This window comes from Leishmania mexicana, chromosome 26 (genome assembly GCF_000234665.1).
Source record: "Leishmania mexicana MHOM/GT/2001/U1103 complete genome, chromosome 26".
In the NCBI taxonomy this organism is placed as follows: domain Eukaryota; phylum Euglenozoa; class Kinetoplastea; order Trypanosomatida; family Trypanosomatidae; genus Leishmania; species Leishmania mexicana.
In genome coordinates this window covers 1,252-23,745 of record NC_018330.1, presented here as the reverse complement: position 1 = coordinate 23,745, position 22,494 = coordinate 1,252, and the positions used below count along the sequence as shown (strand labels likewise).

The window sequence follows — 22,494 nt, the reverse complement described above, 5'->3', positions numbered from 1 at the left end:
CGTCGCTTGCGTGTATGTGTGTCGTTGATTTCGCTCCCCTTGGACGGCGTGAGTGCGCCGCTTGTGAAGGTGGCGGTGGACCACAACACGCTTCTACCCCGTAGTCAGTTGACAGCTGCGGCGCAGACAGACGCCCATCATGAAGTGCGGCTGAAGAAAAAAAGAACGATGCAAGGGCGGCAATACTGTGACACGGAGGCCGTGCGATCTCTTCGTTGGCGGGGGGCCGACTCTGCGTGTGCAATGGGGTCGAATGTGCCGCAGTGCCCGTGTGTACCCCTTCCCGTGCCTTTTTGTTGTGCGTGCGCTGCTCCCTCACCCTCCCCCGTGTGCACGTCTCCATCGCCCTCTTCCCCTACGACTCCTCCACTCTCTCACCTCTCGGCCATCCCTCTTCTGTGCTCCTTCTGGCTCTCCCTGCTCGCTGCACGGGGCAGCGTTGGCTTCCCCCCTCCCCCTTTCGCTGCACCATCACCTCTCCGTCTTCCGACTGCTGCGTTTTCGTTTTTTTTTTTTGCGCGTCTCCGCGGGATCGGTGCAGCGCCATGCCTCGTAAGGTAGCCTCATAGAGGTGGGTCCGCACCAATGTGTGCTGAACCCTCTGCACGCGCTGTCGAAGGTGCTGGTAGACGCGGCGCTGATGGGGAGCCCGCGCCTGTACGACGTGAGCAGCACCACAGAGAGTGCTGCGGTGTTTTAACAGCGTGCTGCACTTCCTTTCGGGCTGGTATCGCTCGATGTGCGCACAGGGGCCGACGCACGGGCTGGTGATCGAGGCGCGTGGCTGCATCTTCGGTGCGCTGCTCGCCTCTCCTCTCCCGTTCCCCCTGCGATACGCCACCGTGTCTCCATCAAAGTGTGAATGCCATCCGACCCGGGAGCGTGAGTGCCGGTGTGCACTTTCTTGCGAGTACCTGTGCGCGCCATCCGCCTTTTTGCCCCTCTTACCCGCCTCTCCGATCTTCCTTGTTCTTCTTTCGGCCCGCGTACAGGCGACTGTGCGGCGTGACAGCGACGCCGCTGCGATGCCGTCCCGCCTGCGCCACACCCCTCCTCGATGGAGGCGCGCTGCCTGCACTCATCCGGGCACCCTGCCTCCCCTCCTCTTCTCTTTTCATGCTGCCGCACACCGTCTTTCGTCTGCTTTGGCGACAGGTCAGGGACAAGTAAGCAAGCGACAGACACGCACACACACACACACACACACACACACACACACACACAGAGACACACAGACACATAGACACGTTAAGCAGTGCGCGCTCTAGACATGCCATCGTACGCGGAGATCGCCGGCTCCATCATGGCGATGGCGCTCACCACGGACCAGACGCTCTTCATACTGTACCACTCCAACAGCTACGCGGCGAACCCGGTGATGCTGCGCAGCTCGAAGCCGATGGTGATGCGTGACGTGTTCCTGACGCGGAGCAACGCCTTCTACCCGAACCCGCTGTCGTGCCTGTACGTGACCAACGGCACGGACTGCGTCGTCAACTGCGTCATGGCGTGGGCGGTGGCGAAGCCGCTGACCGAGGTGCTGGGGTGGCGGCACGCGACGGCCGTGTACGTTGGTGCCGGGCTGTTCTCCAGCTTCGCCTACGTGTTTGCTGCGCAGGTGAGCCGTACGAAGACAAACTCGCCGTTCGACTGCAACGCCACGAGTAACGGCGCCTACGCCGGCTACGCGACGCTGTCGCTGATGATGCGCGGGTCCTACATCCCGTACCTGAAGCGCGTGCCCATCATGTGGGCCGGCGTGCCGTACCTGCTGAAGTGCACCTACGACGAGTACGTTTCGCCGAGGCTGGTCGAGCGGCGGCGGGCCGGCGACATCGAGCTGCGCAACTGGGGGTTTGTCGGCGGCGTCTTCTTCACGCTCATCTACAGCTCTCTGTTCTTCCGCACTCGAAAGGACTTTAGCCTGGCGAGAAAGTTTTTCCAGAACCTGCCACCGCGCGCCGCAGTGGGAAAGTAGCGGCTCGGTAGCTGCGTGCGCATGTGCGGCCGCCGTTCTGGAGCGATTCGGACGTGGTGCGTGGTGCTTGCGTTGTCTCCTTTCTCTTGGCTGCTCCCCTGTTTCCCTCCCGTGCTCAGCTCCTTCCCTCCCCCCCCCACCGCAGTGATGGTCTTACGTGTGTGTATGAGGGGTGTGTGGGGGTGGGACATGGGGCGACAGCAGAGGACTGCCTGGTCGTATGCGCCTGTACTGCACACTTCACAGAAACAACGCCGGCGACGCAGCTGGATGCTGTCCGTGTTTCGCGCACCGTGGGCACAAAGCACTGGCCCTCTCCGATGGTGCGCAGGCGCGCGCGCACATACGAGCGCGAAGGCGCCAGCACGGCCGCTGTTCCCCCTCCTTAGCCCTTCACCTCATCTCCCCCCTCAAGCGCCACTTTGCTCTGCATCACCGTCACGTCCCTCCCCACGCGCACGTTACACCATGACGCACCTGGGCGCTTGTCGAAGGATGCGTACCGTCCTTCGCCCCAGCGTTTGCCGTCGGTCCCCACACTTCCTCGAGGCTCAAGGCGTTCCCCCGCATCCACCACAGCCGTCTCCGTTTCCATCAGTACGCCTCTTCTTGCCTTTCTTCACCTGCGCCCTGCTACATTGCTTGTTTTATACCCCCCTGTGTGTATGTGTGTGTGTGTGCCTGCGTGTGTGGCCTCCTATCGACTGGCGCGGAGCTCGTAGGACGAGCTCCGTCCTCCCTCTCTCCCCTCGTGTGTCAGTTGCAGGATGGGGAAGAAAGGCTCACTGCAGCAGTTGCATGCGATGCCGCCGCGGCTGTCGCACCCGGACGCGCTGGCGGTAGTTGACCTCGCCGTGAACGGTGTGGTGGTGCGGCTGCACCTCGCGTCGCGGTGCTTGCCGTGCGCGTACACGGTTGCGTTGCCGGTGGAGGCGGTGCGCGCCAACGCGCGGCGCTACAACGGCTTCACGGAGCTGCGCTTCTGCGTGGATGTGCCGCAGCGTAGCGCGCGCTGTCGAGGCCTGTTCCTGGCGCTGCGCCTCCCATGGGACACCGTGCACTACCTTGGCCCGCTGACGCACAACGCCCCCGTGTCATCGGCGCGCTTCGTGCGCGAGGTACCGTCGTCGGTGACGCTGCTGGTGGACGTGGACTGGTGTGCGCCCGTGGAGGTGGGTGCACCGCTGCCGTGCGAGATGTTACTGAAGGAGCACGTGCGGACAGTCATCGAGAACGACGAGTTCTGCGGTTCCATCGCCGCGGCGCACGTGCAGAACCTCGTGCGCGACCTGCCCTTCTACGATGCGGCGATGCAGCGGTTCCGCAACTGGTCCGAGTACGTCATCTTCTTCGCGGAGTGCTACCGCTGCTGGAGAGTTGTGCAGTATGAGCCGGAGGAGCACGCAGCACTGGGGCTGAGCAGCCGCACGCCGGCGGGGGAGCAGCGCATTGTTGCGAACTGTTACGCGGACGACTACGCCCGAGCGGATGTGCACCGCGACCGCGTGAAGCGGCGGGCGCTGCAGGAGTTCCGTGACTGCCTGGCGGCGCGGGGGGTGGAGCTGAGCTGGCCGCCGCGGAAGGACCGCAAGGCGGAGCCGTTCTTCAACCTCTCGCGCAAGGTGCTGCTGAAGCTGGGCTGCGAGCGGAGCTTCCGCACGCTGAACAGCGCCAACTACCTGCACGTGCTGGAGGGGCTGCGAGCGTCGCACAGCGTGCTTTTCTCTGAGCTGCACCCCGTGCAGGTGGACACGGCCGTTTCGACGGACACGTCGCTGGAGCTGCTGCTGCGGCGAGTACCCGCGGCCAAACAGCCCCCCTCCCCGCTGCAGGGGTGAGGCTGCGTTCCCTTCTCACAGTGTTAGGACCGCTAGGCTGTGCTGTTCGTTTTTTTTATTCACTCCATCCCCTCTCGCTTTGGCATCCATCTGCGGCGCTTTCACGCGAGCCAAATGCATCCAACGACGGTGAGGCTGTGCAGCTCAGTAGTGCAGCGGTGTAGCAGCACTCTCCCCTCTCTTCATTTTCGCAATGCACGATCCTGCGTGCCGAGTATCGGTGCAGGCGCCATTGCCACCCCTTCGCTCATGTCTTCTATACCTCCCCAAAAAACAGCCGGTTGACCTTTCAGACTGCCCTGCTTCGTGTCCTGCCTCCCACCGACTTACTTTCTGCCCCCTCCCCCACTACCTCTGGCCTCATTACCTATGCCGAAAAAAGAAGTCGACATCACGGGCACAGTTCAAAGCCGGCCCTGCTGCACAGTGCCCGTGACCTCCCACGTCATACACTTTCCCAAGAACCCTTTCCCTCCTTAGCGCACCGCAATGCCCGGGCGCCACGGCAAGCAGCGCGTGAAGCGCAAGAAGTCCAAGCGGCAGCCCGTGACGGACATGGAGCGGACGCTGAAGGACAGCATCCACGGCAGGAAGCGCAAGGAGCGAAGCATCCTCAAGAACCTGATCCCACCCAAGGTGGTGCCCAAGGTGAACAAGGTCGCTATATCGAGTGCGCTGCCGATGTTCCAGCCTTGCACCGAAAAGAAGCAGAGGAGGGCGTGACGCTGGTGCTGCTGCTGGTGCGCTGCCCTGTCTTTCTGTCTCTGTTGGCTGCCATCAGGTCTGAGGCCGTTTCCCCTCTTTTTGCGTGTTTTGTGTGCTGCTGATTGTGACGATCCGAGTAAGCAGGAGGCACGGCGCACACGTCTCTGTCGCCGTGTGTCTGTGCACGGGCGGTACGCCGCGTGTGAGGCGGCGATCTTTTTTTTGTTGTGCGCCCGCATGGCAGGTGATCCTCCCCCCTTCTCACCACTGAGAAGCGGAGAAGGGGGAAGAAGTGGCAGGGGAAACGGCGCGCGCGCGAGTATTGCTTAAAGTGGCCCACTAACCGCGATCTACGAAGCCGTTGAACTTTGTCAGGCTGCGGCGTTGGAGGATGTGCGTTGTCGTCGTGAGATCGAAGGAGGGGGTTTGGGTCATGTCTCTATGGAACTTTATTCACTTGTCGCTTCTTCCTATCATGTACTTTTCTGGATTCTTGTGTACACTGAGTGCGCTAGTGGAGTGTGGTGCTTTTCGCAGTGAAGCTTTTCGACAACGTTGTTACACACATCAAGGTTTATAGATACGGTACATTAGGGCATGTGTTGCGAGCATGTTCTCTGCAGGACAGTGCTGATTCTCCTGTTCGTCGTCGTTCTGGCGTGGCGAACTCGATCGCAGAGATGGATTTTGCAGAACGGGTCTGTGTCATCGATGTGGGTCCGTGGATGATGTCTGTTTGCGTTTCTTCCGCTGGCGAAGTGCAGAGGTGGCACATAGCGGTTTCCCGAGATGCGGCATTGACATTGACGGCTGCCGAGCTGCTTGTACCCGGCGGACGACACTCTGTTGCGTTGGATAGCCTTCTCCACATGGCAGTATCGATTGGGCGACTCGCCACCGTGGCGCAGGTGGTCGTTCTGTCGCGAAGGTGGGTGCAACCGCTTTTTTACACGTACGTGCTGCGCTGGCTCTGCATGGTGGTTCCTTCTACCGCTGCTGTCTCCCAGGTGCCGCAGGCACTTTTTGCTGTTCAAAGCGCCGGTGTGAAGAGTGCCCTTGTCGTGCAATGCGATAATGGGGTCCTCTTTGCCACCCCCGTGCTGGACGGTGTCATTGCTTTCGAGCTGGAGTCTGTATGGGGCGACCTGGGCACCTCTGTCACAGTCGGTGCTCCGCTGGTGGGGGGCTGCTTCAGGGAGGTTGGAGTCCGTCTGATAGAATTCATGCAGCGGAATGACCAACATGCGCACTGTAAAGGTCATTATCAGGCAACCTGCTCAGGCACACCGCAGCCAACGTTGTTTACGTCTGCAGAAGATCTGTTTTTCGCGGTGGAGCAGCACATTGCCGCGTGCCGAAAGCGGGAGCTTCAGGCCTGTGTTAAAACCGTGGTGTTGTGCGGCGATGAAGTCATTGCTCCGGCAGCCCGGCAGCTGATCGCCGTGCTGCTGTCTGCGTCGCTTCCTGACAGCCTGTTGATGTGGGTATAATTGCCTGTTTCGCGTCTCTATTTCTCCTGTTTCAGCTCTGCACTCAACGACTGTGACGTCCTCCATAAACTGTGCATGGAAGCCGCAGCGATACAGCGCTACTGAATCCGCCGGATAATTCCACCACCATGTCGGAGCTTTCCAGCCATCACATGCGCTAACTCCTTTGGCATTTGGTGGGCTTCAGTTTTCGATGACAGCATGTGTGCCAATTTGTCCACTTCCATGCTTTCTTCTATTTTTTTGTGTCCCTTCAATGTCACTGCTGTTGCAGCCATACAGCCTTGATGGTGCGTCGCGTCGTTGAACTCTCTTCACCTTCGACTTCTGCCTGGGGCCTTGTTGGAAAGATCTTGAGCATACTCACCTGAGCAGTGAACGCAGATGAGAGAGAACGGCGAGGATGAGGGGGGCGGTGTGCGCGGACAGAATGCGGCGCCGTCATCCCGAGAACTATTGGAGCGCATTCAGTACAATCAGGAGCTCACATGCACTAGCTCGTTAGCGCGGCGTCGCGTCGGCGCCATCACTCCATCGGACGCAGAGGTGCAAGCGGTTTACGCTGCACGAGAAGCCGCGGCAACGCGACAGCGCGAGGAGACGTTGCACGGAGACCGGCATCGGCGCAGTGTAGTTTCAATTCGGTACTATGACACCTTGATGGCCGCTACGACGGACGATGCGTTTCAGGAATCGCCGCCACTGAGTGATGTGGAGGCTCGTCGCGTTGTTCTTGGACCAATCAGGAAACTGATGGCTGTCTTAGCGACGAGGCAGCGCTTCGCGAGTCTGCTGCGCTCTGCCAGCGGTGTCGGCGAAGGACTCGACACCGATCGAGTTTCCACACAGCTTGCAGAGCAGTCGGCGCTTCCCTCCCCCTCTCCGTTACCTAACATAAGCACGCTGCTGCGAGGAATTGCACTGCCCGACGTGGGTGCGTCACGGCGGTTCGCCGGCTCAGGCCACGGCGATCTGGCGTACGATTTCGTCCAAGCGCCGAGATCCCGCCCGTGGCATGAGCCGTTTGCCTTTCGATTCCAGCACTTCACCCCAGTCCCTATGCCGTCGTTTGTATTGGATGTCGGAGCGCAGGCGGAAAAGGAGGTTCGACGAGGAGATGGCGACAGCCCGTCGGCTCAGGAAGGAGATGACGTGCCTACCTTGATGGCTGTACAGCCAACTGCGCCGGTGGCGAATGGAACGCACTTCATGTCCTGTACGACGAGTGCGCGCCCGGCCAAAGCAGCCGCGCACGCCCGGAGTCCTGCTGGTGCTGCCCCTGCCACTGGGTAGAGAAGTATGCGCTCAGGCAAAGAGGCTCTCTCGCGCCCTTGCCGGCGCTTGATGTAAACTACAATTCTGTGATTGCGCTTCAACCCATTCTTGCTGTTGTGTGCTGGTTCGTAGTTACACGTGTGTGTGTGTGCGGAAGTTCGCACTGCCATCGTTTTAACATTTCATCCACCCATGAGTGCGATGTGTGTCCGGGTGCGTTCAGTCGGCGCTCTCTTTCCGACCCGTTTCCACACTGTGAGCTGCATTCAATGGCTGTGCTCCGTGACGGTGCACAGCCGCCGCGAATGAGTTTCTGCAGGTAGGGACTGTCAAGGCCCGCTTCTATATGGAAGGGGCGAGGGGCGGGTCCCTTGTGCCGTAAGTGCGCCTCTCTCTTGCGCTCCCGTGACTGCACATACTCGCATCTTCCCCCCTTTCGCCCCCTTGATGCCCTCGCTCTCCCTCTGCCTGTACTCGGCAACATCCTCCATACCCACGTGCGCGCATGCACATATGCAAACTTCAGCTTACATAGCGTTTGACGCTTCACGTGCAGATGTCGCTTGACGTGTCCCTCGGGGCATGGAAGGCGGACAGCTCTACCTCCCAATGCGAGTCGTGCGGTGTTTCCTTTAATCTCTTCCGCCGCCGCCATCACTGTCGCTGCTGCGGCGGCATCTTCTGTTCATCCTGTACGAGGCAAGCCTGCACCATCCCCACGTATCCGTCGCTGATGCCGCAGCGAGTATGTCGAGAGTGCCATGTCTTGCTAGCTACTCGGGAATCTGGTCGATGTCAGCAGCGAGATCGTGTCCTGCTTCAACCATCACACAGTCAACCAGTTTTGACGGCCGCCGAACCGGGCGCCCCACCTGTTGAGGAACGAGGTGAGAAGGATGAAGATGCTGGCCCGCCTGAGTTATCGACGGACGACAAGAACATGCCAACCTCCCCACTCGAACCGACTGCCATCTCCGACAGCGACAACAGTGGCGTTCCCAACGACACAGACCCCACTGAGGGCTAGGAGGACGAGGATGTTGTCTCGAAAGCAGTGGGTGGCGCGCTGTCGTGATGAAATGAGTAGTCGCACACCACTGCCTCACTCTTGCCGATGGTGAAGGACGGCATTCTGCAGAGCAGTTACTCGTCGCGGTGAGGGGTGCCGCTGTTCTCATCCCCGAGGGGCTACACAGTTAGCGTGTTGGCCATCTTCCATGGGGAGACGATGTGTCACTTGGTGGGACGCGTTGCGGAGGTGTGGTTTGAGATGGCCAACTTACCGGTCAAAAAGATGATCGATTCTTTCAAAGGGGACTCCGAAAGTTTCTACCTTGTTACTTGATGAAGCGCGTTCCGGCAAGTGTGCTCGCCGCGCAGATGGCGAATCCTTGCAGGTGTATTGTCTTCCCACCTCCTCTCTTGGAAGCCATTTCGGAACGCATGCCAACAACGCCTCCTGCGACATGTTGTCGAAACACTTCTTACGTCACAAGAATCTGTCTGCGTTACATTAGGCGGGCTGAAGCGATAAAGGGCGCTGGCGCGGCGTACTCGAGCTGAATTTTCGCAGCGGCCATGAAGCCGCCTCTGGCCTCCCGGTGCTGGCCCACGGGGGTGGAAAAAGGGGCAGTCGCGTTTCAGATTGTCTACACAGTGCGGTGAGGACCGTGTCACTTTCACTTCTTTAGGCCCGCTCTACTCTTCCTTTCTACCGCTTTTCTTGTGTTTGTTTTGGTTTCGCTACTGGAGCATCTTCTACGTTGGTCTCGCCACTTTCTGTGTTTCCTTACGCCAGCCGGCATCCTAACTTTTTGTTTCCTGCTGCGCGCGCATGTGTGCCTGCGTATATGTGCGCACCTTAGGGCTCCGGCTCCCTACCCGCTACTCCCGTCGCGTTTCACGTATTTCCTTTTAGGTTGTGGTTTTCTGACTCCTCTCCACTTCCTTTCTATTTTGGACTGCGTGTTTATGTAAACATCTTCTGTGCCAGGGCTAGCGAGAACATCACAGGGGTGAGATGTGGCTCCAGAACGCATTGATGGACTGCCTTCTCTGGTTTCTGAGTGCATATGCGTGTGTGAGTGTGCAAGAAGTCCGCTCGGTCATAAATTTAGAGAGGTGCAGATCGAAAAGCTCAGCTTTCATTTTCTCATTGCCTTTTTGTCTCCATTGAGGGTCGTCGGAGACCGCGGATGCGCACGCACGATGCATGTGTTGCAAAATTCGCGCTCCTCTTTTTGCTGTTTCGTTTTGTGTTCTTTTTTTTCCTTGGTGCTTGGCTTGAGGTACAACTGGGGAGCAGTCGGCTCCATGCTCTTAAAACAGGGCTCTGGATCTTCGCTACAACGGAATAATCTTGCACAGGTCCTTGATGTGCCTCGCGACTGTTGGAGCGGCGCTACAATAATTAAAAATGTCATATGATCGTCTCTTCCGCCGTGGCGCGCTTTTTTGTCTGCCTCTGCTTTCTGTTTTTATTGTTCCTTCAGAACACTCTTGTATCATCTTTCTCTTGGTGTGCCTTAAAGTGGAGTATATGGCTCGCATGTCTACCTCCCTCCCTCCCTTTCTCACCCTCCTGTCTTACGATCGGTACCACACGGGTAGACCTGCTTCCCATTGTATTATTTTCCATGTCTTTCCTGTTTTGTGTTGTTTGCTTAGCGCACGTCTACCCCATTGTGCCTCACTTTCGCTTCCTCTGTGCGTACGCTTTCCGGGTTTGTGTCTTTCTGCCCCCCCCCCCCCCCCACGCCGGATAAACATACCCCTTCTTCGTTCTGTGGCTGTTTCTTTGCTGTGCTCTGCTTAGAAGGTTATGTTAGTGCTTATTCCTCTGCCTCTTTACCGACCTCTCTCTTTCCCTCATACCCCAACCCCCCTCCCTCTTCTCGGGTGGCCATCACTGCGGTGTGAGCGGATTTTTTTGCTCTCGTCTCAGGTACTTCAATATTGTTCCCGCTCTCCATGTGTTCTCTCTGCTCCGTTGTACTGGACGCATTTCGCATTTTCTTCTGGTTGCCGTGCCCATGTGTGCCTTTTCTCGTTGTCTGAGTTGTGTCGTGCGAGCATATTCTCTTCGTGGGTCTGCATTTTTTCTTGTCTCCGCTTTGTGCGGTTGTGTCTGTTCTCTCTGAAGCTGGGGGCCCCGTGACTGTTCTGTGTGTGTGCCTGTACGGGAATCCGAGCTGCCGCTTTCTACAATTTCCCTTCCCATAACAGGTTCCGGCTCATCGGGTTTCACCCGCGGCGACAGGTACCAATATTTGCAAGACAACATTCACGTATGTCCTCTTCGGAACGCGCATCTCCGTTTCTCACCACGGCGACGGGGACGTGGTTGCAGAAATATGGCGGGCCTTGGTCTTTCTCCATGATCAACATGGATCATCTATCCAAAGGATGTGAGGACAATGGTTCAAATGTCTGGCATGCGCGCTGTGCCGCCACTCTCTCCCCGTTGTGGCGCTTCCACTATTGCATGTGTATCCCCTTCTTCCTTTCCTTATTCTTGCTCTGTTCGTTGCGTGCGGGTTTATTTCTATACGGTGATGGAGATCTCCGTAGTTTTGCCACAATGGATGTCTCACAGTTTCTGAAGTCTTTCAAGAAGAACGTGGCGGCAAAGGCCAAACTTGGCTCTTCTGTGCGGCAGACAAACGAGGCCACGAGCTCCGCTAGAGACGAAGATGTGACGGAGGTCTTTCACTCCTCCAGCGACAGCGAGGCGGAGGGAGAGGCCGAGGACGGAGAGGTGATCCTTGGCGGCCGAGCAGACAAGATGGCCGGCAAGCGGTACACGGCAAGTACGGCACACAGGAAACGAAATCGAGATTTTGCCGCCTTGAAGGTGGTTGAGACCAACAGTGCCGCTGCCGTCGAGGCGGGCCGGTTTCAGCGCCAACGCGCCGCCTTGGCAAGGCAGGCAACAGATACTCGCAAGCCGCCACGCACGGAAATGATTGCGTCCGTGCGGGCCGAGCTGTTGCGGCAGCGCGAGAGGCTGCGCGGATCGAATGCACTCGATTCGGTGAGTCAGGCCGATGAACCAATGCAAAAGATGGAGACCACGATGATCGAGGTAGAAGACCTTCTCCAGGCCAGTGCGCCAACAGCCCCCTCATCCGCCTCGGTGCTAGATTTCTTGCCCGCAGGACCTCTCCCTGGTTCACGGGAGGCGACTCACACGGCCGCACCACCTGCAGCATCAACGGCAGTCGCCGAGAGCGAACTGCAACCGCCACCAAACCCGGTCACAAATCGCACGGCCGTGACCCCCACACTGAATGATCCCGCAATGGGGGAGTCTCCCAAAGTGCCAAAGAAGAGGACAAAGTTTGAGCTGGCAATGGCAATGGCTCACGACGAGGTAGCCTCCTGATGGGATGACTATGGACACAGAGGAAGTACTGGCATCATCGAACAAAGACTGGGGTGGGGGCAGGTCGACAAAGAAAGGTAGCCGTCCCTCTCCACCTAGCCGGCGCCGTCCCTCGCACGCTACTTTAAGGACGACAAGGCCAACACACGTGCCCAAAAGAAAAAGAGACAAGTGCAGAGAACGGCAGACGCTTCGAGTGAGCTCTCACGTCTCACGACCGGTCACGTCTTTTTTGTGTGTCTACTGTTTCGCTCCCTGGCGTGCGCGGTGAGAGGGGAGAGAGCTCCACATCCTTTTTCATTCTCGCTCTGACCCTCTTCAATAGTGGTGGAACATAGCGTGCGTGCATGATTCACCGGACTGGTCGTCGTGACCTCGTCCGCTTTGCCCTCTCTTACCCCATCCTGGAGGAGGAATGTGCATGTGTCACAACTTTAACTCTCTCTTACTTGACCTGCCGCCATGCTCTCGCACAGTTGCGCTGCTGCCCCTTCCCCTCCCCACCCCTGTTATACACCGCTTCACCGTTTGCTGCTCTTCAACACGAAGCGCTGCCGGACTCTCGCAGTGCAGCCTGCTCGGGGCCGCTAGTGGCGTGGTGCATCTTCGCGCCTTGTGTTACAGGAGGCGCACACACCAAGGGATGTCATTAACGCTCCCGTGATTCCCTCTACCGTCTTCTCCCCTCGTCCTCGTTCGCGCCGCGCCATTCCTCTCCTGTCTGTGTCGGACAGCATGGACAAGTACGCGCTGGGGCCTGTTATCGGGGAGGGCCAGTTTGGGAGTGTTCGCATGGCGACTGTCAAGGCCACCGGGCAGACGGTCGCTGTGAAACTTCTACATGTGTCTCGGCTCACAGAAGGCATTCCGCATCCGGTGGCGCGGGAGCTTCTCATTGCGTCCCGTGTCGACTCACCGTTTCTGGTGAAGACCATCGAGATTGCAGCGTACGGGTCCCACATGGCTGTTGTGATGGAGCGCTGTATGGAGGACTTGGCGTGTGTCTTGCGCAAGTGCAGTCCCGCTCACCCGCTTCCGCTGCTCTTGACGCAGTCGTATCTGCGCATGCTTCTCACCGCGCTGCACGCATTGCACTCTAGCGGTATTCTACACCGCGATGTGAAACCGTCAAACTGCTTTGTTGCTGTGGATGGATGTCTGAAGCTCGGCGACTTTGGCCTCAGCCGCCCACTAGGCTCGGACATGTCGCACGAGGTTGTTTCGCGTTGGTACCGCGCGCCGGAGCTGCTCTTTGGCCAGCGACGCTACGGGGGCGAGGTGGACGTCTGGGCGGCTGGGTGCGTTTTTGCCGAACTCCTGCGTGGTCACGGCCGCCCTTTCTTTACAGGTGACGGAGATATCAGCCAGATTGCGAAGATTTTTGACGTCTTCGGCACCCCCACGGGTGCAACATGTAGCTTCTACCGCCAGTTGCCTGACTGGGAGAAGGTTTATTTCGAAGAGAAGAAGGGAACCGGTCTGCGGGCGCTGCTGCCGTTTGTGCCCCCTGAGGCGCTTGACTTGTTGACGAAAATGCTAGCACTCGACCCGTTAGCTAGGTGCAGCGCCGCAGAGGCGCTCAGCCATCCATTTTTCGCTCTTTCAAATACCTTGCTGCGTGCATGAAACGCTACCAGACACCACAGTGAGCCGACCTGCCACTGAAGCAAGTCGTGGGAACTCACGCGCAACTACTCTACAGGCCCTCGCTTCTCCCCTTGCCCTGCAAGCAAAAAGGGGAAAAAGACGCGTGCGCGTCTCTGGTGTTTGCTGACGCAGTAGCATCCCCCCTTCGCCGTCTCAGAGCCTCATTGGTGTGTCTTGTACCTGCCATTGTGGTGCGCAGGCATGTCGCGTATCTGCTGCGCCTGAACACGGGTGAAAGCAGCATGTTTGACCTCTTATATTTCTGCAGACCACCTGCCGTCCAAAGTGTACGCAGATCACCTCTCAGGGAGGCCCTGCCCTGCAGGTATGTTATTCAGAAGGACGCTCTTGTGAGCTCCCTCATTTGTTCGTTACTGAGGATTGTGACGTAATGAGGGCGCATGGTGGAACCCGGGAACGGTGCAGGGGCTGTGAGGTCTTTCACCGGACGCTGGGTGGGTGGCTGGTTGGGGGAGGGGAACTTCCTTCTTGACCTTATTTGGCAGCCCCCTGGACTGGCCTCTGTAACACGGAGGACTGGCGCCACCGCCTGCACCGTCGGGCAGGACGGTGAAGGCGGCCCCGCTTGTATCAAAGCACGCAGTCCACCCGAGTACCCGCCTCGCACCAGCCGCGTAGCGCGTACTGGAAGAAAGCACGAGAAAGGACAACAGGAAGCCGTGCGATGCATGGCCCAGATTCCGCGGCTGACAGCGTGTGCTAGAGGGCGAAGATTTAGCGGTCGTGCGGCCGAAGTTGGCAAGCTATGGTTTTGTACGGGCATACTGGCTGAAGTTCTTTTCGGTGGCACCGTGGACACGCGGAAGAGACCGGTCACGTTGACATCTTGCTTTGACCACTTCCTCTACTCTCTTCTCGTTTCCCTTTTCCCATTCTCCACTCTCCATGCGGCGTGCTGTCGGCCGTGGTGCGACGCACTGTGCTGACACTCATCCCCACATAGGTGGCACCCACGGGGCCACGCGACAAACACAACATCGTGAATAGTTTCCGTCTTTTCTCTTTCGTTTCGTGTCAGTGCTGATTTTGGGGTAGACACCCCTCCCTTCTCTTTCCCGCATCCGCTGTCATGCTCCGCCGTCTCCTTTGCGTTCACGGTGTGCGGGCGCCAGCGAGCCTGGTGCGCCACACGTCTACCGACGCGTACTTGAACCGACACATCGGCCCCACACGTAAGGAGACCGCCGAGATGCTCAAGACGGTCGGCAAGGGGAGTCTCGCGGAGCTCATGACCACAGTGCTGCCGAGCGATATCCTTCGCCCGCCGCTGAACAACTTCAAGTGTTTGAGTGAGACAGAGGCCTTGTCCTACCTAAAGAACCTCGGCGCGCAAAACAAAGTTCTGAAGAGCATGATAGGCCACGGCTACTACGAGTGCATCGTCCCAAGCACGATCATGCGGAACGTGCTGGAGAACCCCATGTGGTACACCCCGTACACCCCCTTCCAGGCAGAAATCGGTCAGGGCCGCCTCGAGTCGCTCCTCAACTTTCAGACAATGGTGGCAGACCTGACCAAGATGGACATCTCCAACGCGTCGCTGCTCGACCAGGCGACGGCTGCGGGGGAGTGTATGTACCTGGCGCTGAACCATCACCGCTACAAGCGCCGGAAGTTTTTCGTGTCGAAAGACGTTTTTCTGTCATCGATTGAGATGATCCGCACCCGTGCGCACCCCCTAGGAGCACAGGTGATCGTCGGCGATGTGCAGTCCCTCGACCTCGACGACGCTGAGCTGAGTGGTATTTTTGTGCAGACCCCAGACGCAATGGGCGAGTTGCACGACTTCACCACCATCTTTGCCCGTGCCAAGGCGAATGGCGTCGTCTGCTGCGCCGGTGTGGACCTGATGGCGAGTTGCCTCGTCAAGCCGGCCGGCGAGATGGGCGCGGACGTTGTAGTGGGCTGCGCGCAGCGCTTTGGCACCCCGCTGGGCTACGGCGGGCCACACGCCGCTTTCATGGCCATCACAGCCGAGCTCAAACGCCTGTCCCCGGGTCGTATCGTTGGCATCAGCAAGGACCAGGCCGGCGATCCGGCGATTCGCATGGCGTTGCAGACGCGCGAGCAACACATCAAGCGCGAGCGTGCCACCTCGAACATCTGCACGGCGCAGGCACTGCTCGCGAACATGAACGCCTTCTACGCGATTTATCACGGCCCGGAGGGGCTGAAGCAGCTTGCGAGGGAGATTCACCTGAAGGCGAAGCTGTTCGCCGTCGGCATGGAGTCGCTGGGTTTTTCCCCGATGAACACCACCTACTTCGACACACTCTCCTTCTCAATGGAGGCGAGCCCCGTGACGGCGGCTGACTATGCCCAGCGGTGCGTCGAGAGAGGCATCAACATTTTTGTGGATCGCTCAACGAACCAGATGTCCGTCTCCATGGACGAAGCCACGACGGAGAACCACGTCGGCGCGCTGCTGCAGGCTGCCGGCATGCCAACGCCGAAGATCGAGGCGCTGATGGCCGTCGCCGACACCATCTGTGTCATCCCTGAAGCGCTTCAGCGGAAGTCCAAGTTCATGCAGAGCACCGTCTTCAACACCCACAAGAGCGAAACGGAGCTGATGCGTTACATTCAGCACCTGCAGCGCAAGGACTATGGGCTTACGCACGGGATGATCCCGCTTGGCTCGTGCACCATGAAGCTGAACTCCGCGACGGCGATGCGGGCACTGAGCTGGCCGGAGTACAGCGCACTGCACCCCTATGTTCCCGAGGATCAGGCGCGCGGGTACCACGCGTTGCTGGTTGACCTGAAGCAGAAGCTGTGCGACATCACAGGTATGGCTGCCTGCTCGATACAACCGAACAGCGGTGCCCAGGGCGAATACGCCGGCCTGCGGATCATACGTGCCTACCATGAATCGCGTGGCGAGGGTCACCGCGATGTTTGCTTCATTCCGATAAGCGCGCACGGCACGAACCCGGCGTCGGCGGTGCTGGCGGGGCTGAAAGTGGTCACAGTGAACTGCCTCGACCACGGGAGTGTGGACATGGCGGACCTGGAGGCCAAGTGCGTGAAGCATGCCAAGGAGCTGGCCTGCCTCATGATTACCTATCCTAGCACCTATGGCCTGTACGACAAGGACATTCGCAAGATCACGTCCATGGTGCACGAGCACGGCGGTCAGTGCTACATCGACGGCGCCAACATGAACGCGCTAGTCGGGTACACCGGGCCTGGCTTCATCGGTGGGGATGTGTGCCACATCAACATGCACAAGACCTTCTCCATTCCACACGGCGGCGGCGGTCCGGGCCTAGGACCGATCACTGTGCGGCAGCACCTTGCGCCGTTCCTTCCAAACAGCACCTATGGTCCGGTCGTGGGTGGGTCGCACGCATTTGGGCAAGTGTCGCAGGCAGGTAACGGCTCTGCTTCGATTGCCACAATTTCGTACGCCCTCATCATGATGCTGGGGTCCCACGGGCTCAAGACGTGCACCGAGTACGCGGTCCTGAATGCCAACTACCTCAAGAAGCGGCTTGAGGAACACTACACCATCTGCTTCCTCGGCCGCGGCGAGTTCTGCGCCCACGAGTTCATTCTCGATATTCGCCCGTTTAAGAAAACTGCCCACATCGACGCGGAGGATGTGGCGAAGCGACTCATGGACTACGGCTTCCACGCGCCGACGCTGGCGTTCCCCGTGGCTGGCACGCTCATGATTGAGCCGACGGAGAGCGAGTCGAAGCGGGAGCTGGATCGCCTCGCAGATGCCCTCATCTCCATCCGTCGAGAGATCGCCGCGGTGGAGCGTGGCGATCAGCCAAAGGACAACAACGTCCTCACCAACGCGCCACACACGGCCAAGTGCGTGACGGCGGATGTGTGGAACCGTCCGTACTCGCGGCAGCTCGCGGCCTACCCCACCCGGCACCAGTACCGCGAAAAGTTCTGGCCGACTGTGGGCCGGGTCGACAACACCTACGGCGATCGCAACTTGATGTGCTCGTGTGCCCCGTTGGAGTTCTACAACTAGAGACGCAACCGCTTGCTTTCTGAGCTTTGGAGGACAGGGATGTGCATCACTAGCACTGTTACCCATTCACGACTTCCCTGACGCTACTCTTTCGTTGTCACTGTGAAGTGTCGGAAGGTTCGGCAACATCTAAAGATATATATATATATATATATGTATATATGCATGTGCGCGTCGGTGTGAGCGTGTAAGGCCGGATTGATATATGCCTGCCCGTGACAGCCCTGTGCTCCATTTCTTCTTTTCCCTTTCGGAGAATAGCTTCTCCCGCTTATATCACCTGGTGTTCTTTCCGTTGTTTCTTTTCTTCAAACCCTATTCATCCCACATGCCCTCCTACCTCTCACCGCCTCCTCCACCCTCGTCATTCATGTACACCTCCAGTTCAAATCTCTTGGCACTTGTATACAATCGTACTCTTTCTCTCATTTTTGGGCTTCTGGTTCTTGCCGCGTTAAATGTGGTTGCTTTGCCTCGTCTGTCCATCCTTTTCGCCAGCGCCTGCACTTGTTTTCGTCTTTTCCGCTGCGTGTGTGTGCGTGTTCGTGTGCTGTCTCTCCACATCTGCACGTCTGCACACATGACTGCACGAATCGGACCATCGACTAGATTTGAAAGCCCTACATTCTTCCTCTTCCCAAACACGACGATTTCTTGCTCTCCCTGTTTTCTAGCTCTCGTTCTGTTTCGGCACATAATGTGATCGGTACCGGTGTGTTTATATCTGTGCATAGAATAGAGCGCTATCGTGACGAGAGGTGTTTGTGTGCCTCGGGGAAAGCGTTTTATTTCCTTATTTTTTTTTTTGAAAGCCCGTGAACACATAAGCCTTCTTACAGAGAGTGCACCAACAACCAAATGCTTCAAACGCCTTGTGCTGGATCTCAAGGCATCGGGTGCGTTGCCGTCAAAGACGCGATCATCTCTTTTTCAGTGGCCTGTTTCTTGAGCGCCCTCTCTTCCTCCGTGATCCCTGCCTGCTCTCCTCTCTTGAACATTTGTGCTGCTGCGCGACCCCCATTCACATCTCTCCTCCCCCTTTTTGCGCCTCCCTTCTTGACGCGATGGACCAGTTGGTGGTCGGTTTATATTTCCTTTTCCAAGCATAGCTTTTCTCGCTATCTGACGATCAACTCACCCAGTATTTCGTTCTCGCTTCTGTTTACGGATTTTCTATAGTTTTCCTTTTCTCTTTTCTTTGTCAGTCTTTCGCTCTTCTTACATGTTCCGTCGCTGCAGACCGTTGTTTGCCATACCGGCGAATCTCGGGCGCTTTAACCATGTTGCCATCGCTGTTCCTGCCAATCGTAGCATAGTAGAGGCTGGCGAGATGTACGCGCGCCTCTTTGACGCCAAGGTCAGCGAACCGGTGAAGCAGGAGGCGCACGGCGTCATCACAGTCTTTGTGGATCTGGGGAACACGAAGATTGAGCTGCTTCACCCATTCGGCGACAAGAGTCCCATTGCGGCCTTCTTGGAGCGCAACAAGGACGGGGGTATGCACCACATCTGCCTTGAAGTCCCGGATATCGCCGCGGCCATGCAGGCATGCAAGGAGGCAAACATTCGCTGCCTTGGCACGGCGCCGAAGATCGGTGCCCACGGCAACCCTGTGATCTTCCTCCACCCAAAGGACTGCGGCGGCGTCCTCACGGAACTCGAAGAAGTGAAGTCCTGAGACGCTTTCATTTCCAGACCTGCGCGGCGCTTGCTAGAAAAAAAACGTTTTTGTTTTAGGTTCTGCTGTGTTGTGCTGCTTCCCAGGCGTTTTTCTGTTTCTTTCGCCAAGGAGTGCTGTGCTTGTGTGTGTGCGTGCGTGTGGGTGCATGCCCCTGATATAATGGTGCTTCCCTCAAAACGAGAACATGGTGTACTCTTCTACTTGTGTTACGAAAAGCAGCTCGACAGTGTTCGTTCTTGACTGTGTGGGCGTGTATTTTTCCCTCCTTCGCCTTACCTGCTTTATTAAGCCTTTTTGTTTCCTTTGCACTCCGCTGCTTAAATCTTTGCGTTCCTTTACGACGACGACATTGACTCATTCACTTTTTAAAACCATTACCACAACGTTTTCTTTTCTTTTTTATGCTTGATCTTTGTAGTCTGGCTTCTCAGCCTGTCCCTTTCTTATTTTTTGTACGGTAAGTGACGATCTGTTGCGGAGGATAACACTCACTCGAAGGCCACTTGTCCCTGTCCCTTGTTCGCCGCTATCAGGCACGCGAGCGCCTGCGGATGACACCGAGAGCGTCAGCTGTGTCTTTGTGTTGTCGCTGTTGTTTTGTTGCTCTCTGTTCTTTCTTCTGGTCCCCTTTTCTTGTGCCTATGTCTCGGTGTAAGTGTGTCTGCGGATGAAGCCGTTTGACGTCTTGCTCTCTCTTTTTCCCGTGGCGATGTTTCCAGCGGGCGATACAGGTGCTAGGCGCGTCGCCAAAAACTAATGACTGGAGCGGGTGATTCATTTTTTTCGTTGCTTCCGAGCGATTTCGGGCTAGGGAAGGGGCGTGTTGTGGTCCTCCCGAGCGTTGTGCTGCCTTCCTGCCTTCAAGGCGGTGCTGGGTCTTTATGTGTTGCGAAACGTCCTTCTCCGTCTTCTCCTACTCGACCTCTTTTGCAACTCCGACTCTGCCTCTCCTTCTCACGACAACCATACGTGTACAACACTCGTCTGATCATTGCCTCCTTCGTGGACCCACGGGCAACGGTACGCCCCATTGCCTCCCTTCCCCTCCGCTTCCCACCCTTCCCCCTTTTTCTCACCACGAACACCACCACATGTACACATAACAGTACGCACTCACACCAAACGTTACCCTCAAACTTGTTTTGGGTGCGCGAAGGAAGAGAAAACGAATCATGTCAAGTGTTGGGGGCTTTAAGCGGCGCACGGCCAAGAACGCCACGACCCGCCGCGCCGTGAAGCGGTACGAGCCCAAAGTGGTAGAGAACCCGAAGCGCGTGCTCTTCTTGAAGGGTGCATCGTCCAACGATGTAGTGAGGGATGCGATGGTGGATCTCATGGCCATCGCGAAGCCGTACTGCAAAAAGCTTGCCAAAAAGAACGCCTTCTTTCCGTTTGACGGGCGCCAGCACCTGGAGTTTCTCGGCTTCAAGAATGACTGCTCGCTCTTCTGCTTTGGCTCGAGCAACAAAAAGCGACCAAACAACCTTACGATTGGGCGTCAGTTCGACTTCCACGTACTGGACATGGTAGAGCTGGGGATTGTAGCGGCAGACCGCCTCGACATGTCGCAGACGGTCGGCGTAGACGCTGGCTCCATGGGTGGAAAGCCATTCTTTGTCTTTGACGGCAGCGAGTTCGCATCGGACCCGACGTTCATGCGACTCAAGAATCTCCTGGTGGACTACTTCCGCGGCGGCAACGATGTCGAGATTAATCTCGACGGTTGCGATCGTGTCCTGTTTTTCTCGTTGCGTTCAACGAACGGCGAGGACGCGTGTGTGGCGCCGTCCGCGGACTGCTACACCAACAAGCCACCTAGTGAAAAGGGCAATGCGGTCCTCTGCATGCGACAGTACGCCGTCAAGAAGCCGTCGGCCGCCACGGGCGTTCCAAGGACCATCAAGAACATTCAGCTCTACGATGTCGGACCCAACTTTGACTTCGAAATCCGCCGCATCTCCTTTGCGACGCCGCAGGAGTTCAAGTTGGCCTGCCGCATACCGCGCCAGACGCTCGCCACGCTGCGGTCGACCGTCGACAATGTGCAGTCGGACAGCCTCAACAACCTCCGCGGTCAGCTGCACGTGGGCAAACAAGACGTCCAGGAGCTTAACCTGCGCCGCTTCAAGGCACACCGCCGCGGCATATCGAGCGGTGGCGCCGACGGTGAAGAGGCGTCCGAGGAAGCGAGCAAGCCGCGCCGTCGCAGGGCTCGTGTGGAGACAGATGCAGGGGACTCTCGCCCCGAGACGGACATTTGAGCTGGAGGCGCATGGCGGGGTGTTCCCCGCCTCCCCCCAGTGTGTGAGTTGGTATCTAACGAGACCGTGTCGTCTAAAACGTAAGGCCCCTAAAGTGTAATGGATGGCGTCCTCTCCAGAAGAAAATTTCGTTCCAATACGTCCAACAAAGTGCTGGCCTCTTCTCTCCACTCCCGATGTATCTCTGCTGGAGTCTGTATGGCAGCTACTCCCGCTCCATATGGCCTTCTCGACGATCACCCACCGCCTTGCCGTGCTGCTGACTGCCGTCGCGTATGGTGTGTGCGCGGTGTTGTTTTGGACCTCTTCTCCTCCCTACATCCTCTGCCGTTTCCTTTCTTTGTGCTATTCTAACGCGCCCCCATCACCCATACATGCCGCAATGGTCATACACACAAACAGTAAGCTTCCGAGAATACGCAGGAGCAGTCGAGCAGGAGTTATGTCTGCGGAGGCGGCACACATTCTGAGAAAAAAGGAGGGCATCCTGTCCTTGGAGAAGTATCTTGATCGTAAAATCGTGGTATCGCAAAAAGGGCACGAAGTGCACGGCGTACTGAAAGGGTTTGACAATAATGTGAACTTGGTTCTAGCCGACGCAGAGTTGTGGCACCGCAACACACACATGCGCACGATTGGCGCCTGTGTCGTGCGTGGTGGCCCAGTGAACATCATCCTTTCCGGTGACACCACCGTGATCCCAAACCCCTTTATTTAGCGACCGGGAGGGCTTGTGTGTGGGTGGAGGAGATGGGCTGCTTGTCGATGAGCTCTGCACGTTTTTTCCGTACTTAACCAAAGGGACCACAGTTGTCTTGGACACCCGAGGGCTACAACGGTCGCCGTGCGTCAGCACATTCTCTCTCTCATGGTGAGAAGCCAATCTGCAGGGCGGCTGCCTCGGAGCGTATGCCGCGGAAACTGAGTTGCCGCCCAGGTTTCTGCCCATTCCCATGTTCTGTGCGGGCACGAAGACCCTCGTCTAGTTGCGAAAAGGCATCTGCAAGAATCCACCGGAATGTCGAACCAATGTCATCGCTGTTGGGAGAGGTCCGAGAGGCACTTCAGAAACAAAGGTGCTGTACCTGCAAGGGCGCGTGAGTTAACCTGCCCTATGTCTCACACTGATGGACAGAGGAAGCTGTTGCTTGGAGCGTCGGTCGCCGGAACGGAGAGTAGGGCATCACCACAACGGGAGGCATCCTGTGCAGGCATTGGAGTCA

The 22,494-nt window shown here is 57.7% G+C and overlaps 11 protein-coding genes across 11 annotated transcripts; all 11 read left to right on the top strand.

Annotated features, from left to right (window-relative positions):
- Positions 1-1,270: 1,270 nt before the first annotated feature.
- LMXM_26_0075 (conserved hypothetical protein) lies at positions 1,271-1,978 on the top strand (the record flags this gene model as incomplete). The annotated part of the gene is made up of 1 exon (XM_003876266.1): positions 1,271-1,978. One exon carries the CDS (start codon positions 1,271-1,273, stop codon positions 1,976-1,978), a length of 708 nt encoding a protein of 235 aa, XP_003876315.1.
- A 767-nt stretch (positions 1,979-2,745) lies between these two features.
- LMXM_26_0070 (conserved hypothetical protein) lies at positions 2,746-3,816 on the top strand (the record flags this gene model as incomplete). The annotated part of the gene is made up of 1 exon (XM_003876265.1): positions 2,746-3,816. One exon carries the CDS (start codon positions 2,746-2,748, stop codon positions 3,814-3,816), a length of 1,071 nt encoding a protein of 356 aa, XP_003876314.1.
- A 489-nt stretch (positions 3,817-4,305) lies between these two features.
- Positions 4,306-4,539, top strand: LMXM_26_0060 (conserved hypothetical protein; the record flags this gene model as incomplete). The annotated part of the gene is made up of 1 exon (XM_003876264.1): positions 4,306-4,539. The coding sequence occupies one exon, from the start codon at positions 4,306-4,308 to the stop codon at positions 4,537-4,539; it is 234 nt and encodes a 77-aa protein (XP_003876313.1).
- Positions 4,540-5,201: 662 nt separating this feature from the next.
- On the top strand, positions 5,202-6,011 carry LMXM_26_0058 (hypothetical protein; the record flags this gene model as incomplete). The annotated part of the gene is made up of 1 exon (XM_003876263.1): positions 5,202-6,011. The coding sequence occupies one exon, from the start codon at positions 5,202-5,204 to the stop codon at positions 6,009-6,011; it is 810 nt and encodes a 269-aa protein (XP_003876312.1).
- Positions 6,012-6,395: 384 nt separating this feature from the next.
- LMXM_26_0055 (conserved hypothetical protein) lies at positions 6,396-7,304 on the top strand (the record flags this gene model as incomplete). Its single annotated transcript, XM_003876262.1, has 1 exon — positions 6,396-7,304. One exon carries the CDS (start codon positions 6,396-6,398, stop codon positions 7,302-7,304), a length of 909 nt encoding a protein of 302 aa, XP_003876311.1.
- Positions 7,305-10,866: 3,562 nt separating this feature from the next.
- On the top strand, positions 10,867-11,670 carry LMXM_26_0050 (conserved hypothetical protein; the record flags this gene model as incomplete). Its single annotated transcript, XM_003876261.1, has 1 exon — positions 10,867-11,670. One exon carries the CDS (start codon positions 10,867-10,869, stop codon positions 11,668-11,670), a length of 804 nt encoding a protein of 267 aa, XP_003876310.1.
- A 735-nt stretch (positions 11,671-12,405) lies between these two features.
- LMXM_26_0040 (putative protein kinase) lies at positions 12,406-13,296 on the top strand (the record flags this gene model as incomplete). Its single annotated transcript, XM_003876260.1, has 1 exon — positions 12,406-13,296. One exon carries the CDS (start codon positions 12,406-12,408, stop codon positions 13,294-13,296), a length of 891 nt encoding a protein of 296 aa, XP_003876309.1.
- Positions 13,297-14,407: 1,111 nt separating this feature from the next.
- LMXM_26_0030 (putative glycine dehydrogenase) lies at positions 14,408-17,329 on the top strand (the record flags this gene model as incomplete). Its single annotated transcript, XM_003876259.1, has 1 exon — positions 14,408-17,329. One exon carries the CDS (start codon positions 14,408-14,410, stop codon positions 17,327-17,329), a length of 2,922 nt encoding a protein of 973 aa, XP_003876308.1.
- Positions 17,330-18,551: 1,222 nt separating this feature from the next.
- LMXM_26_0020 (methylmalonyl-coa epimerase-like protein) lies at positions 18,552-19,007 on the top strand (the record flags this gene model as incomplete). The annotated part of the gene is made up of 1 exon (XM_003876258.1): positions 18,552-19,007. The coding sequence occupies one exon, from the start codon at positions 18,552-18,554 to the stop codon at positions 19,005-19,007; it is 456 nt and encodes a 151-aa protein (XP_003876307.1).
- Positions 19,008-20,182: 1,175 nt separating this feature from the next.
- Positions 20,183-21,271, top strand: LMXM_26_0010 (brix domain containing-like protein; the record flags this gene model as incomplete). Its single annotated transcript, XM_003876257.1, has 1 exon — positions 20,183-21,271. The coding sequence occupies one exon, from the start codon at positions 20,183-20,185 to the stop codon at positions 21,269-21,271; it is 1,089 nt and encodes a 362-aa protein (XP_003876306.1).
- Positions 21,272-21,713: 442 nt separating this feature from the next.
- LMXM_26_0005 (putative Lsm7p protein) lies at positions 21,714-21,989 on the top strand (the record flags this gene model as incomplete). Its single annotated transcript, XM_003876256.1, has 1 exon — positions 21,714-21,989. One exon carries the CDS (start codon positions 21,714-21,716, stop codon positions 21,987-21,989), a length of 276 nt encoding a protein of 91 aa, XP_003876305.1.
- Positions 21,990-22,494: the final 505 nt, after the last annotated feature.